General features: G+C 39.9%; 1 protein-coding gene across 1 annotated transcript in view; it reads left to right on the top strand.

Annotated features, from left to right (window-relative positions):
• The first annotated feature begins 6482 nt into the window (after nt 1–6482).
• Kcnmb4 (potassium calcium-activated channel subfamily M regulatory beta subunit 4) overlaps nt 6483–14430 on the top strand; it is a 60930-nt gene continuing 52982 nt past the window's right edge. The window contains exon 1 of the mRNA XM_047551767.1: nt 6483–6965. Within this exon, the coding sequence (XP_047407723.1) occupies nt 6630–6965 (336 nt within the window). The 5' untranslated portion in view covers nt 6483–6629. The remainder of the gene's footprint in view (nt 6966–14430) is intronic.

A 14430-nucleotide genomic window follows, 5' to 3' on the forward strand; every position in this document is an offset into this window, starting at 1 on the left:
CAATTGAGGGTACTAGCTGAGGAAAACAAATGGAATTTTTCACGATGAATCACAAGTGGATCAATTAATTTGCATAAGCATTTCATGAAATGTAGTGCCTTGGTAATTTGCATTGGGGACCTAAGTGACATTTTTTTTTTAAACAAATTAGGAGTTTCTTCTTCTAACACATTAAAAGGTAGTTGGTGTGTAAGGTTCAAAATGTTCTCTGAGAACTGTATTAATTACACCTTTCATCCAAATTACAAGATCCTCAGCTTTGTACTCTTTTTTTTTTTATTGTAAACAAATGGGATACATGTTGTTTCTCTGCCTGTACATGTCGTAAAGGCATACCATTTGTGTAATCATAAATTTACATAGAGTAATGTTGTTTGATTCATTCTGCCATTTTTTTCCCTTCTCCCCCACTCCTCCCATCCCTCCCCTCCCTCTATACAGTCCTTCCTTCCTCCATTCCTGCCCCCCTCCCTAAACTCAACTCCAACCCCAACACTAACCCCTCTCACCCCCCATTATGTGTCAGCATCCACTTATTAGCGATATCATTCCCTAAGTGACATTTTGATCACAATTTAATTACAGTAAAATTCTTTTTCTTCCAGGTTTATCTATTCTCTAGGGCATACTTAAGATAATTTTTATAAGAACACTTAAGAGTTCTTCAAACATTATGGAAGAAGAGCCTCAAATTTCAAGGGTGATATGCTGTCCATAAATGACTGAGTCTGCTTGATCATTTTTTGATTCAGGCCTTGATATTCATTGATAATAGAAACTTTTAAACATTTTTTCAAAATTCTATATCGCAATAAGAAAACATTACATGAGGGAATGACATAAATAGTTACATTTTCTTGTGTATAAAAATAAAGATTTGGGGCAGCCAGAATGTTTCAAAGCTACCTTTAAATGTTACATACTGAACATTTATTTTAAGATGTAGTTTTAATTACCATATGTAACTGCATGAAAAATGGGCTGCCTTTGAGTCGTTAGATATTTCCCCTCTTAAGAGAAAGATTTTTTTTTATTTTGCATGTTTTAAGTAACACTGTCTTCAAGTGATTGATATTCCTCAAATATAAAACAAATGATCTCTATTACCTAAAACTTAACCTCGGTTTTTCAAAATGCAAGTTATATTACTCTAGTAAGAAAAGGTATTTTTGGATTTCCCTTTTTATCAAAGTTTTGTATTTTTACCAGTTCATCCTAACCAATTTGAATATTAACACAGTTGACTTGCAAAATTATTTGGAATACAAATTCTTATTAACAGAGATAATCCAAAATCATTTATCTGGCTTCTCCCTACATTTGTACTGACATTGATGGTGAATATCAAAACCATTGTCCTAGAAGTGATGGTAACTCAGAGATAATGGGGGGGGGGAGTGCAGATTTTAATTTTAGAGAATGTAAAGTGGGGGTGTCATTTACAAATTTGAATTGTCCATTTTCTTAGCATTTTGGGAAAGGATTAGTTTCCTAAACACTCTGGAGAGAATTCTGAAGAAACTTGAGCATAAGAAAAAAGGCCTAGGAGGCACACAATCACTGTCTTCCCCATCTGAAATGGAGTCATTTGTAAAGCTTTATTTTTGCAAGTATCTATCCTATAAAACACCAGAGGGCAGAACTAGGACCATACATGGATGTTATGGCAAGACAGATGTAAAATGTACAATAAGGAAGAACACTTCATATTTTTTTGAAGGTCCAAAAAAGGTAGCATTAGGAGTTCATGGTTTTCCCATTACTGGAAGTATCCAAGCAAAGACAAGAAAAACTTAAACTGTTAGATGATGTCCTGCATTAAAATGATAGAATTTCCTTCTACCCTATAATCATTTAATGACTTGTTTTGTTAACACCTAGTTATTCCCTGTATACATCTTCAAATTTAGCTTGAATTTCTTAAGCCACTATAAACCTAAATACCACATTTTATCTCTGTCCCACATAAAACAGTACTGCTTACTTGCTTTGCATCTGAAAAACCTATTTTCAACATAAATGTGATTCAGAGTAAAATTAAATGGGAACTAGATTATTAGATCCATCATCCTCTGTCTACTGTCCCCTTCACAGGTTTCACAGTAGGGATTTTGCTCAACCCCAACTATCCTTGAATATAAGCATATACATACACTTGAAATCAGTTTGTAAATGTTTCTTGCATTACCTATACTTCTTTATTACCAAATACAGAAATTTCTTATGGGTGGCACAGCACAGTAGAAAAAAGACTACTGGCCATGTCAATATGTGTGCAGCCTTGGAAAAGTTAAATCTCTGAATTTTGTTCCTCATGAGACAAATTAATGCATTTGTGAATAACCTAGTCTATATCAATTATTCAATAGATGTGGGCCAGTTTCTCTAGGACAAATATTCATTGTGAGATATATGCTTTCCACTTATCTTGGGATTATTTTAATTTGGCTAGGTGCTGTTACATAGCAATAAATTAATAACTTTAATAAGTTATTAAAGACCATGGCAAGAACAAAATAAACTGAGAATTAGATCCTAGAATGTTCAAACTGTCTTCTAATCCAAGCTTTTCACTTCAAGAAGAGGAAACTTAACATCAACTATTTACCTTGCCTCAAAGTAGTTACTGTTCAAGCTGAGACACAAACCTCTCTGTGTCTAGCTAATTCCAAAGCTGATTCCACATAAAAATTCATTTCAAAAGACCAACAGTGAGAATTTAGGAACTCTAGCTGGCATTACCAGTGCAATATTACAAACTTAATAATATGAAGTATCTGGTTTTTGCTTCACTCAGTTGCAAACAGACTGAATGCAAGCAAATTTGAACTTGTAAAAATACTCTTTCAAATAAAATGCAAAGACTGAAGGAGCTTCCTGGCTTATTTTCAATAAGGTGATATTTAAGACCCTTTCCTGTTCTAATATGCTCTAATTATAAATATCTAGAAATAGTAATGTTCTTAGTATAATCATGCTTGATATAATAGGAAAAGTTTAGGGCCAGTAAAAGATACAGGTAGGAAAAAACAGTGGCCACAGAAGAAATTCTGAATCCTAAATTCTGCGGCTAGTAACAAATATTTAACATTCACAATGGAGCACAACAAGAAAGTTAATTTCTTGATGACAGCAAGTTGGAAATCAGTACAACTGTAAACATTTTGAAGTTAAGATCAAACAAAAAGGAATTTTCTACAATTACATCTGCTGGATCAGAAAGAAAATTTTTTCTAAATGTTTTTTTTTTGCGGGGGGGATCACTCATACTTTATTCTTACCTAATTATTTCAGGTGCAAATGTCTAAAACCTGTGAATTTTAATGAAAAAGAAAAGGTGATGGCACAATACTTATGTTCTTGAAGGTATATTTTAGCTATTCAAGTGTTGAATAGAAGTTTGTCATCCAAAAACTTCACAATTTGCCAATTTTTGAAAGTGTACAAACATTTTCCCAGAATGTTAAATTCCCTTCTAGTACACAAAATCCCTCTTTTATGCCAATTCTTTTTAGAATTTTTAATAAAAGGGCATATAAATATAAGATTGAAATTTTGCAACTTTAACAAGTCATGAAACTTTTAAAAGAATATTGATCAAGAAAACAAACTGATCATAAATAGCAATGACTTTAAAATCCTTGTTTAGATAGGTTTTATTTTGCTTTAAAATTTCTTAAGATTTGTCCATGAGTTTCCTGGAAGGGAAAAAAAAAAAAAAAACTGCAGACAATGACACACATTAAAAAAAGTGGGTCTGGTTCTGAATATTTCCTCTTTTAATTTCAGTTCAGTTTGGGGAACGTTAGGCAAAGAAAGGACTAGCTTCCTTTCCTGTGCTGCCTTTCCTTTGCATGGGGAACAGAAGAATGCTAAAGGACCTCAGAACTTCTGAGCTTCTGAGGATTCTTAATACCATTCTGATGACCTGTTTTCTGAAACTGACCAGAAGATATATCCAGTCTTTGCAGGGAATGATAATGTAGTTTTACCTCAAAAAAAAAAAAAAAAAAAAAAAAAAAAGAATAATAGCAAACATTTTAAGTATTCCCTTTAGGATCAAAATATAAATTGATTTGTGAAGTCTTCTGATATCTTTGACTTTCAGTAAGAATGACATGGAGATAAAGGAAGACAAGCTAATTTAATATGAAACAAAACTAAATAACAGGAGACTGGATGGCAACAATTTCTTCAACTATTTTGAGAATGTAAGCAAACAAACGGACTAAATGGATTTAAAAGATCTAAAGAATTTAGGTTAAGACAAAAATTTATATATTGTTCCATATACTGAGAAGACCATCTTCAGCTCTGAGAGAGGTTTCATTCACAGAACACTTGGAGCTCTGGGTTCAGTGAAAATTGAGTCATAGTTATTATGACTCCCATTCCTGTGTTTTAATGAGATTATGAATCAATTTTGCCTCAAGTTTCAATCCCTCAGCATAATTGTTCATCACTGTCTCAGCTCTATAGAGGAGGCTTCTGTTTTTTTGAAAAGATTATAATCTTCAAAGGAAAAAGATTCAGAATGAAGATTTGTGATGTAAGGTCAAGCTGTTTGAACCATTAGATTAACTTTTCCTTTCAGCTAACGTAATTCTCACAATCGCCTTTATGCCAACAGAAAAAATGAAAAATAAAAATAAAATTTCTCCAAAAACTTAAACGGTATTAAAGAACTAGCCTTTTCTTGATACGTAAGTTTTCCAAAACCTGCAACTTCTTATTTAGAAAAACGCATAGTATGTCTGTCTTCCTGTAATTAGACTAAACTTCATTTGCCTATTGCTTGGAAATATTTGTTACCTATCATAAAAAGGAATGTTGTACTTCAGAAAAACGTATCAGAACTGCAGTCAAAAGGTACTAAATTCCAGTCAAAAGGTATTTAATTCTGAAGTCCAGGAAAGAATTATATGATTCCGTGTTTGATATTCATCAGAAATATAATTCAATTTGATTGAGTTCATTCATTTGGGACTTGCAAACCAAGAAAAAGATATGTATATTTTGAAAAGTGAATATTCCGATTTTATTCTTCAAAACGAAGCAGCTTGAAATAGTGTTCAAGTTTGATTTTATGATAGAAATGGGGTTTGGAAAAAGACAGTTTACAAAATAAAATAAAAGTCACCAAAAGAATAGAAGCTGAAGGGTGGAGGGAGCAACGAGAAGAACCAAGAGGGCAGATGGAGCTCTAGAAACGGTACCTGTCCCAAAGTGGGTCTGCACGCCGCTGTCGCCTTACACAGCGCTCCTGGAAAGCTCATCTACAAATTCCCGGGCGGGCCCGGGGTGGCAAGACTCCTAAGGAGGGGAACAACAAAGGATTCTGTTCTGGTGGGGAAATTTTGGTCTCTTTCCAGGCTGCAAGCCTCTCCATCTGTTTCCTTCGGCTCCTACTCAGTCAACCCCAGCTGGGGTTCACTCAGCTGCCCGAGACCTAAGTTTGCCGCGAGGTCCACTGAGGACCTAGGCAGCAAGTTTCCCAGTGTTGCCAGTCAAGGAATCCTGCCCCCACGCGCGTTGCCTCTACAGCAAACTCCGCCCTACTCAGCCTGTCTCGCTCGGATCCTGCCATCCTCTGGGCGGTTAGGAGGGAGGGCCGGCATCCGCGGCGGGACCGTTAGGGCTCTCGCCCCGGCGGAGTAGGTGCGGATGGTTCACACCTCCCATCGCGGCGCGCGGCGTGGACACCCGCGGGGGCATCCCGGGGCGCACCCCCACTCACGCCCGTCGCCCATGGGCTTCCATCTCCGTCCACCCGGCTCGGCCGCGTGGGTGTCCTCCCTCCTAAACCGCCTCCCGTGCGCCTCCCAGGAGCGCTGCAGCTCGGAAGCTGGCTCACTCTCCTTGCTGGCTGACCAATCTCCTCTCCAAGTTCAAGATTCCCGCCGCTCCACTTGCACTACATCCGCCCCCCGCCACCTTTTCCGTTTCCTTTAACTTTCACCTGGGTTAGGCTATACTGAACCTAAACTTTCATCCTGGATGTCCCTCCCAGGGGATTTGGCGAGGATTCGGAGAGCGAGTAGCCGCTTTCCAGGGTGTACGCCTACAGGCGACGCCCCCGGGCGGGACGGGACGGGGCGGAGCGGGGCGGAGCCGGAGGGCCTGGGTCGGCGGCGGCCGGGGCGGGCCAGAGCAGCTCCCGCACCCGGGAGCCCCCTGCTCGCCCCAACCCAGCCGCTCCTAGTCTAGTGCAGCTGCCGGCGAGTCCGCGGAAAAGCGGCCGGCGGGCGATGGAGACAGGGAGACACACGGCGAGAGGAGGCGGGGTTGGGGAGGCGCGGAGAGCGCGGGGGCGGAGGCTGGCAGGGGGCGCTGGAGGCTGGAGCGGTCCGTGCGCTCCCTGCGCCCGAGGGTATTGGAGGCTCTGAAGAGGCGGCCGCACCGGGGCCAGGCGGCGGCTGGGCCGGGGCGGGGGGCGCTGCCGCCGCCGGGGGCGTCGCCGGCCTCGGCCCCTTTGTTCTCGCGCGCTCCCCCTCGCCGCCCACTCCCCTGCTGTCGCGCGGCGGCGGCGGTGGTGGCGGCGGCGGCTCCTCCCGCCCGAGGCAGTCGGGCTCGGCGCCGGGGGCGGGAGGGGGCGGGGGGAGCGCGCCAGCCGCCGAGAGTGGGGGGCGATGGCGAAGCTCCGGGTGGCTTACGAGTACACGGAAGCCGAGGACAAGAGCATCCGGCTGGGCTTGTTTCTCATCATCTCCGGCGTCGTGTCGCTCTTCATCTTTGGCTTCTGCTGGCTCAGTCCCGCGCTGCAGGATCTGCAAGCCACGGCCGCCAACTGCACGGTGCTGTCGGTGCAGCAGATAAGCGAGGTGTTCGAGTGCACCTTCACCTGTGGCGCCGACTGCAGGGGCACCTCGCAGTACCCCTGCGTCCAGGTCTACGTGAACAACTCCGAATCCAACTCCAGGGCTCTGCTGCACAGCGACGAGCATCAGCTCCTAACCAACCCCAAGGTAAGGACGTCTGCCTCTGGCGCGAAGGATCCTTGCTCCTTCGGAGCCCTTGAGATGTGGGGACAGCACCAGGGTTAGACCCTCTCGGAGTAGGTTCAGAGTATGTTCCAGTTGGTAGGAGGAGACAGGCATCGGAGGCTGCACTCAAACCAAGAGTGAGTTCATCAGGGAGCCCCAGGTATCCTGTCCTTCGGGTGGGTTTGTGCGTGTGGCAACCAGCGCTGCCCAAAGGATCTCTTTACACACCTACCTTGCCTGGTCTCAGATTTTGACGCCCCGACCCGGCCAGGTCCGACGCTTACAGGAAGGGGTTTGGAGAAATGCAAGGAGCAGAGAAAGTTAACTTTTCCTTTCATGAAAGCCCTTGAGCAGCCAGGATCCACCTACTCCCGCACGTGGTCAACGAAGGTCCGAGCCGCAGCAAAAACTCAGATGGGATTCCCTTTGTTGGGAGTTCGCGGGGGTCTTTTAGCCCCTCGAAACTTATTAAGAGGATTAAGAGAGTTCCTTTCTTTTAGCTCTAAACGGACGTTTTAAACCTGGGATCTAAAGTTGAATGTGAAATTCAGTGTAGGTCCATTTTGGAGGGTCTAGAGGAATGCTAGTGACTGTGTATCTAGGGACAATCAAGAACCGTCGGTACAATAATAAAACTTACTGAAAATAGAAAACCCTCAGTGAAATATACCAAAGAATCCTTTCCTAACAACTTTCCATGTCACAAGCATGAAAGAAAAAGAAAAGAAAACCTGGTTAGGACTCGCGGGCTGGAAAACAGAGGAGACTCAGAAAACTGTTCCCAGTGGAGAAAAACACTTATAAAAAGCAGTGTCATCCGTCTGTGAACTAATTGAGCTTCGTAGTGCATCCGCTTCTGCAGGAAGGGTTTTGTTTCTTCCTTTGGTCTTTCCTACTGTGTTGCTTAACTATCCAAAGTAAAGACGTGTCTTTTTAAAAGTTACTGACACTTTTTGTGAGGGCCATGCTTGAATACCAAGCAGAATACCATTCCAACAGAAAATGATCTCTGTGTACACAGGAAAACTTTATATTAAATGTGACAAAATGAATTTATATTAATCCAAAATACAGATTCTGAATTAATATTTTCAAGTATTTGAAACAAACTTACCATTTGCTGTACAGTAAAATTCATGATCTTTTCTCCAAAACAGGAAATCCTTGAATTTAAGAAAAGAAAAATAATTACGTTTTAGAATTCATACTCTTCTTAGAAAAATGCTTCTGCTAACAAATATTCATTTGCCTTAAAATGAAGATAATACAAAGAAATCAATAAATATAGGAGTAAGAATTTAGAATGCAGAATTTAAATAAAATGTTCAAGCTCATGAAGAAGTGGTAGTTTCTCAAAGACATGTTCTAATCTGCTTAATGCTTAGTTATGTTTAAAAAGAAATTTCAGGGTTTTAAAACTTATTTTTTCATGATTAAACCACTAATATCAGAGAAGGGTGCCAAGGAGTAGTAATGATTTAGAAGTTATATGGTAATTTATCATTTAGTTATTACAGTTGGTGAAACATTGCTAATTATTTGAAGATAGTGGTTCAGTCACTAATAAATTAATTATATATATGCACATGTATGTGTGTATGTGTATATATGTATGTGTGTGTATATATACATATATCAGTAAATGATTAATATCTAATCAAGACATTGACAAATTAGAATTTGCTACAGGAAGGCTGCTTCACAATTTCCAGGCAATTTTGCAGGATCTGGCAGAAAAAGTAAATTGGAATCATTAGGACATTGATTTTTAAATCACTTGGAAGCACTCACAATTGCTTTATGTAATTCCAAGATTTCTTTCTTTCTCTCTTGCTCACTTGCAAATAATCTGTTATTTTCCAGTGCCAGTTCAGAACTCGGCAATAGTTATTTTAAAGAAGTACTTGAACAAAATCACATCTTATAAAGGGAAGTATTCAGGAAATGACAGAACTGGAAAATTATGTATTTATATTACAAAAAGTAAACAACATCTCTATCAATTTAGGCAAGGTTTCCTCAGCCAAGCCATTTCTCTCTTTATTCAGTTGACAGTGTGTTGTAGCACCTACAGGACATAAATTTGTTCTTCAACATCACCTTTCTGCTTTTGATTAGTTAAATACTCAGTTTGGAAATTTTTGTAAGCAATATGTGTTGGGAAAATCAAGTCCAATCACAATATTGTGGCAGAGTCAAGTACATGAGCAGATTGTTTCCTCAGTGCCCTTGCAATTTGATAGTGCTCACTGCCCATTTGGTTGAATCTTGGCCACCTAGATCTTTTCTTGCCTTACCTTACTTACCTCTTTATTGGAGGCCTGGTTTTCCCATGCTTTCCTTTCATTCCATGGATTCCAGCTACCTTCTACCTTCTCTTCATGTCCCACCACCACAAGAAACCACTTGGGAAATCACTTGGAAAAATAGAACAAGCACTTTTTCCTTCTCCCTTGAGTTTGCTGCATTAATCACAGTAAAAGGCAGGAAAGGGAAAGAATATTACAAATATATAACTTCTTAAGCCATAAACTACTAAAGATGCTGATTTTTTACTAATTTGTTAAAATTAAGTTCTCTTCAGTTTTTGTTTTGCATCAAGTCCTTGTTCTCTAAAACAGTGTATCTATCACATAATGTAGTATTCAAGGAAAGTAATTATCCTTGGGGAGATGACATGTTCTGAGGATTAACCATAGGGAAATCTAAATTTGGGGGTAACTTTCTCTTCCTACTGGCCCCATCCCTCCCCTGTCCTTGTTACACCACTGTTTCTTTGTAACTCATGGGTGAATGTGCCAAGATCTTTGGTTCTTAACTGTGGCTGCACAGTGGAATTACCTGCGAGCTTCAAAAAGATTCCTTTTTTTTTTTTTTTAATTTTAGTTGTAGATGGACACAATACTTTTATTTTACTTATTTTTATGTAGTGCTGAGGATCGAACCCAGTGCCTCACTTGTGCGATGAGAGCACTCCACAGCCCCAGCCCTCAAAAAGAAATTCTTATGCTCAGGTCCAACCCTCAAAAATTTCGATTTGGTCTTGGGTGGGGCTTCGGCATTGGTGTTTTTATTCAGAGTTCTGTTAGTGATTCTTATCGGTAGATGAGAAATGAAAACCACTGTTTTGGACAGTGAGCTCATCTACTATTTAAGAAAAGCAACATTAGAAGCAAAAGGACTCACTGTAATTGATATTTGTGTTTTCAGGATAAAAGATGATGTTGACACTACTGAATACAGGAAGTTGGTATAAAAAGAGAAACCCAAGGAAATTCTGAAGGCAAAGAAGAGAATCATTTAAAATTAGGTGGAAATGATCATTTAAAAATTAGTTTAACTGAAATGAACTCATGCAATTCTGGACATTTAGATTTGCATCATTATACACATTAGATGGCAAAGAAAAGATGAATTTAGAAAACCTCATTTCTTATATGAGGGATAAGAGAGAGCTGGTGATTAGAGATCATATGTTTAATCTTGTTTTGATTTTTTTCTTCCACTGATGATAGAAACGTTAAAGCAAAGGATAAGTCTGTTTCTAAGAAACCAGTACTCTAAAAGTGAGAGAAATGTATTGAAGATGAAAGCTTAGGTGGGATCGAAAAAGACTTTGGGCTTTAAGTACATCCCCTTGCGCCATAGATGCCCAACTACATAACCCATAAGTGCTGTGGCTTATATGGCTTCTTAGTATCCTTCAGGTTCACATTTGTGCACCTTTCTCCAGCACACAATTTGACAGTATCGCCTGCTTGGATCCATTTCTGGACTCCCTCTTTGTAATATATGTTTAATTTCTTACATTTTGTGCTCCACAGAGTCCGTCCTGTCAAAACTAGTAAAAGACTATGCTGAGTTATGACTTCTTTTATTAATAATACAGTCTTTATTTCTCCATGAAAAAGTGGCTTTCCTTGTTTTTTTTTTTTTTTCCCTCTAGTGATTATATTAAGTAATATTTGGCCTACACATAAAATTCAATTGATCAAATGCTTTTTCTTTATTATGATTAAAGAACCAGGTAAGAAAACAGAGGACATACAAAAATGAGTATTTAACAAATAATGTCTATTCTGTGCTACATGTGCTTCCAGTATCTGAGTCTAGAACAGAGGTTAAAATAAAGTCCTTGGCCTCATAGAACTTATATTTTGGTGCAGGATAGCAGACAAGAAGTAAATTTATAATGTCACATTATAAAATGATAGACGGGTAAAGAAAATTCAGGCAGAGTAAGGGATCGACAGTGATGGGAGAAGCAAAAGTCTGCTTTTGGGGACAGGATGCTCCAAGACCACGGGTCTGCTGATGTCTGCACAGACACCCAAAGAAGGTAAGGAATATGAGGAATCTGAAAGGAGATAAAGCATTGAATTGTGCGGCTGTTTGGGAAAAGAGTGTTCCGCAGGCTGGGCAAACAATCAGTGCAAAGGCCCTAAGACAAGTGACTGCCAGGTCTGGGTGAGAAACAGGACAGCAGGGAGACTGAATCACATGAGCAGGGCCAAGAACAGAGGCAGATGATGTTTAGGGTCCCCAAAACAGGATAACTCCGGATTTTTATTCTGAGCTTGATGGTGAGCACCTGACCTTGAGCAGGGCTGAGATCAGGCTCAGGCTTTGTAAAAATGTAAATGATTCCTCTGGTTACTGAGTTGAAAATGCCAAGTATGTGTGTGCATAAGGCTCACTGTGCAGAGCAGAGCACAAGGGCAAGTTCAGAAACGGGCTTCACTGGAACAGACTAAAGGTGGTGTCTTAGATCAGTGGATAGCTTTGGTAAAATTCACCGATAGGGGGGACATGAGGATGAAGAAAAGAGAAGTCAAGGATGACGCCAAAGCTCGTGGCAAGGCCAACTAGGTGAATGGGGAGTGGGGAGTCCTTTTATTAGTTGGGGAAAACTACAGGAGAAGAGGGTTTGGAGCAATGTGGGTGAAAATCAAGGTTTCCCTTTCACATATGCCTAACAGACATATCAGTGAGGATGCCCTTTGAGGAGAATATCTAACAGAGGAGATGAGAACATAGATAACAGTCAGAAGAGGCAAAGTGTCACGTTCCACAGGGAGGCCCCAGCAATATGATATGAACATCTTACAAGGGAGAGGGCAAAACATCATAGAGAAAGAAACATTTTCCATGAATCTTGCTGAGGAAATTTTTATGCTGCTGGTGAGAAAAGGTGAGGAGGAATGATGAGAAATCAAGAAAATGCCAGAAGCAAAGCTATGAGCTGTGTGATATGGGATGTGTTTGGGGTTCCCTAGACTTTCATGCCCGGAACACAGGATACATGGAAGTCTTGGGGGAAAGGCAGGAGAGTAAACTGGGGCCAGGAGTGTAAAGGTCCTTGACGGGCAGGATGAGTTTGCTGGACAATCAGGAAGAATAATGTACCCCTTCTCAAAGATGTTCACATCCTAATCCTTAAAACTTGCAAATATCTTATGTTTCATAGCAGAGGAGAATTAGTTAATGCTACCAATCAGTTCATGTAAAAATAGGGCGATTGTCCTGATTTATGCATGTAGGCCCAGTATAATCACAAGGGTGTTCAGAGTGAAGATGGAGGCAGAAGGGGAGGTCAGAGGAATACTATTAGAAAGACAGCCAGCCATTGTGAGTAGCTTTCAGCCAAGGAGTGCAGGTTAGCCTCTTTTTCCAAGGAAGTGGGAAAAGGCAAGAAAATAAATTCTCCCCTAGGCCTCCTGAAAAGAATGCAGCCCATCTGGAGTCTTGATTTTAGCTCAGTGGGATGGGACCTGCTCTGGACTTCTGACCACTAAAATTGTTAAATTTGTGGGTTGTTTTTATTTGTTTGTGTGTGTGTTTGTTTTAATTCAGGGGTACTTAACCACTGAGCTTCCCCAGCCCTTTTGATTTTTAATTTTGAGACAGGGTCTTGCTAAGTGACTTCGGGCCTTATTAAGTTGCTGAGAGTGACTTTGAACTTGTGATCCTCCTACCTCAGCCTCCCAAGCTGCTCTAATTACAGGCATATGGCTCCACACCCAGCCCTTAAATTTGTGTTGTTTTAAGGCACGAAGTTTGTGTTACAACAGTAAAAAGAACACAGAAGCCAAGGAAGGTTTTTGTGTAGGTGACTGATATGATTGGATATTTAAAGACTTGGTCAGAATATATTAATTGTCCATCTATTTATATCTCTTTAGAAACAATCTAATCTTTAGGATGCTAAAATCTGTATGCCTGAGATACTTTTTATAATTTGTGTCTAACCTCCTTTTGTGGATGCATTCATGAAGATCTTAATTCTGTTTGTAAGGGCCCCAAATTATGTATAAAAAAGCCTAATCAGAAACCAAAAATCAAGATGTTTGTAATATTAAAATAAAATTTAGTTACAATTTGAGAAAATGCATTTATTTTATATAAACTGGCCTCAGAATTTTAAAACTTTTAGGACATATTTTGTTTATTTAAAATGTTTTTGCCACTCATTTGTAAATGAAGATGTCAAGCTTTATTTCCCTTGTGCTTTTCAGTCTTTAGCAGAATTTCATCATCAATTGAGTTCTTAGGTCAACAGTATACTTATATTGCTGTTACCATGATTGCAGTAAAATACTGAAGAGAATAGTTTTTAATGTTGGATATTTCGAACCATCTCCATGCTGTGCCTGAGGTATCCTCTAGGGCTTATAAATCAGTGCTTAAAAATTTGTACCTATGGAGCTGGGGTTGTGGCTCCAAGGTAGAGCGCTTGCCTAGCATGTATGAGGCACTGGGATGATCCTCAGCACCACATAAAAAATAAATGAATAAACTAAAGATCTAGCAACATCTAAAAAAAAAAAAAATTTTAAAACAGTTGTACTTGTGAGTTGTCACAATATCCTCTTCTATTCTTTTTTTTTTTTTTTTTTTTTGGTATCAGGGATTGAACTCAGGGGCACTTAACCACTGACCCATAACCCCAGCCCTTTTTTGTATATTCTTTTTTTTTTTTTCTCAGCAAGTTCTACCAGGTTTTATTTATTTATTTATTAATTTATTTTTTGCAGTACTGGGGATTGAACCAGGGCTTTGTGCTTGTGAGGCAAACACTCTACCAACTGAGCTATATCCCCAGCCCACTCTACCAGGTTTTTTTTTTTTTTTTTTTTTATTGTATACAAATGGGATACATGTTGTTTCTCTATTTGTACATAGAGTCAAGGCATACCATTTGTGTAATCATACGTTTACATAGGGCAATGATGTTTGATTATTTTTTTCCCTTCCCCCCCACCCCTCCCACCCTCTTTTCCCTCTATACAGTCCTTCTTTCCTTCATTCTTACCACTCTCCTTATCCCTAACCCTAAACCTAACCCTAAACCTAATGCTAACCCCTCCCACCCCCCCTTATATGTCCTCATCCGCTTATCAGCGAGATCATTCGTCCTTTAGTTTTTTGAGATTGGCTTATCTCACTT

The sequence above is a fragment of the Sciurus carolinensis genome, chromosome 4 (genome assembly GCF_902686445.1).
Source record: "Sciurus carolinensis chromosome 4, mSciCar1.2, whole genome shotgun sequence".
NCBI lineage: Eukaryota > Metazoa > Chordata > Mammalia > Rodentia > Sciuridae > Sciurus > Sciurus carolinensis.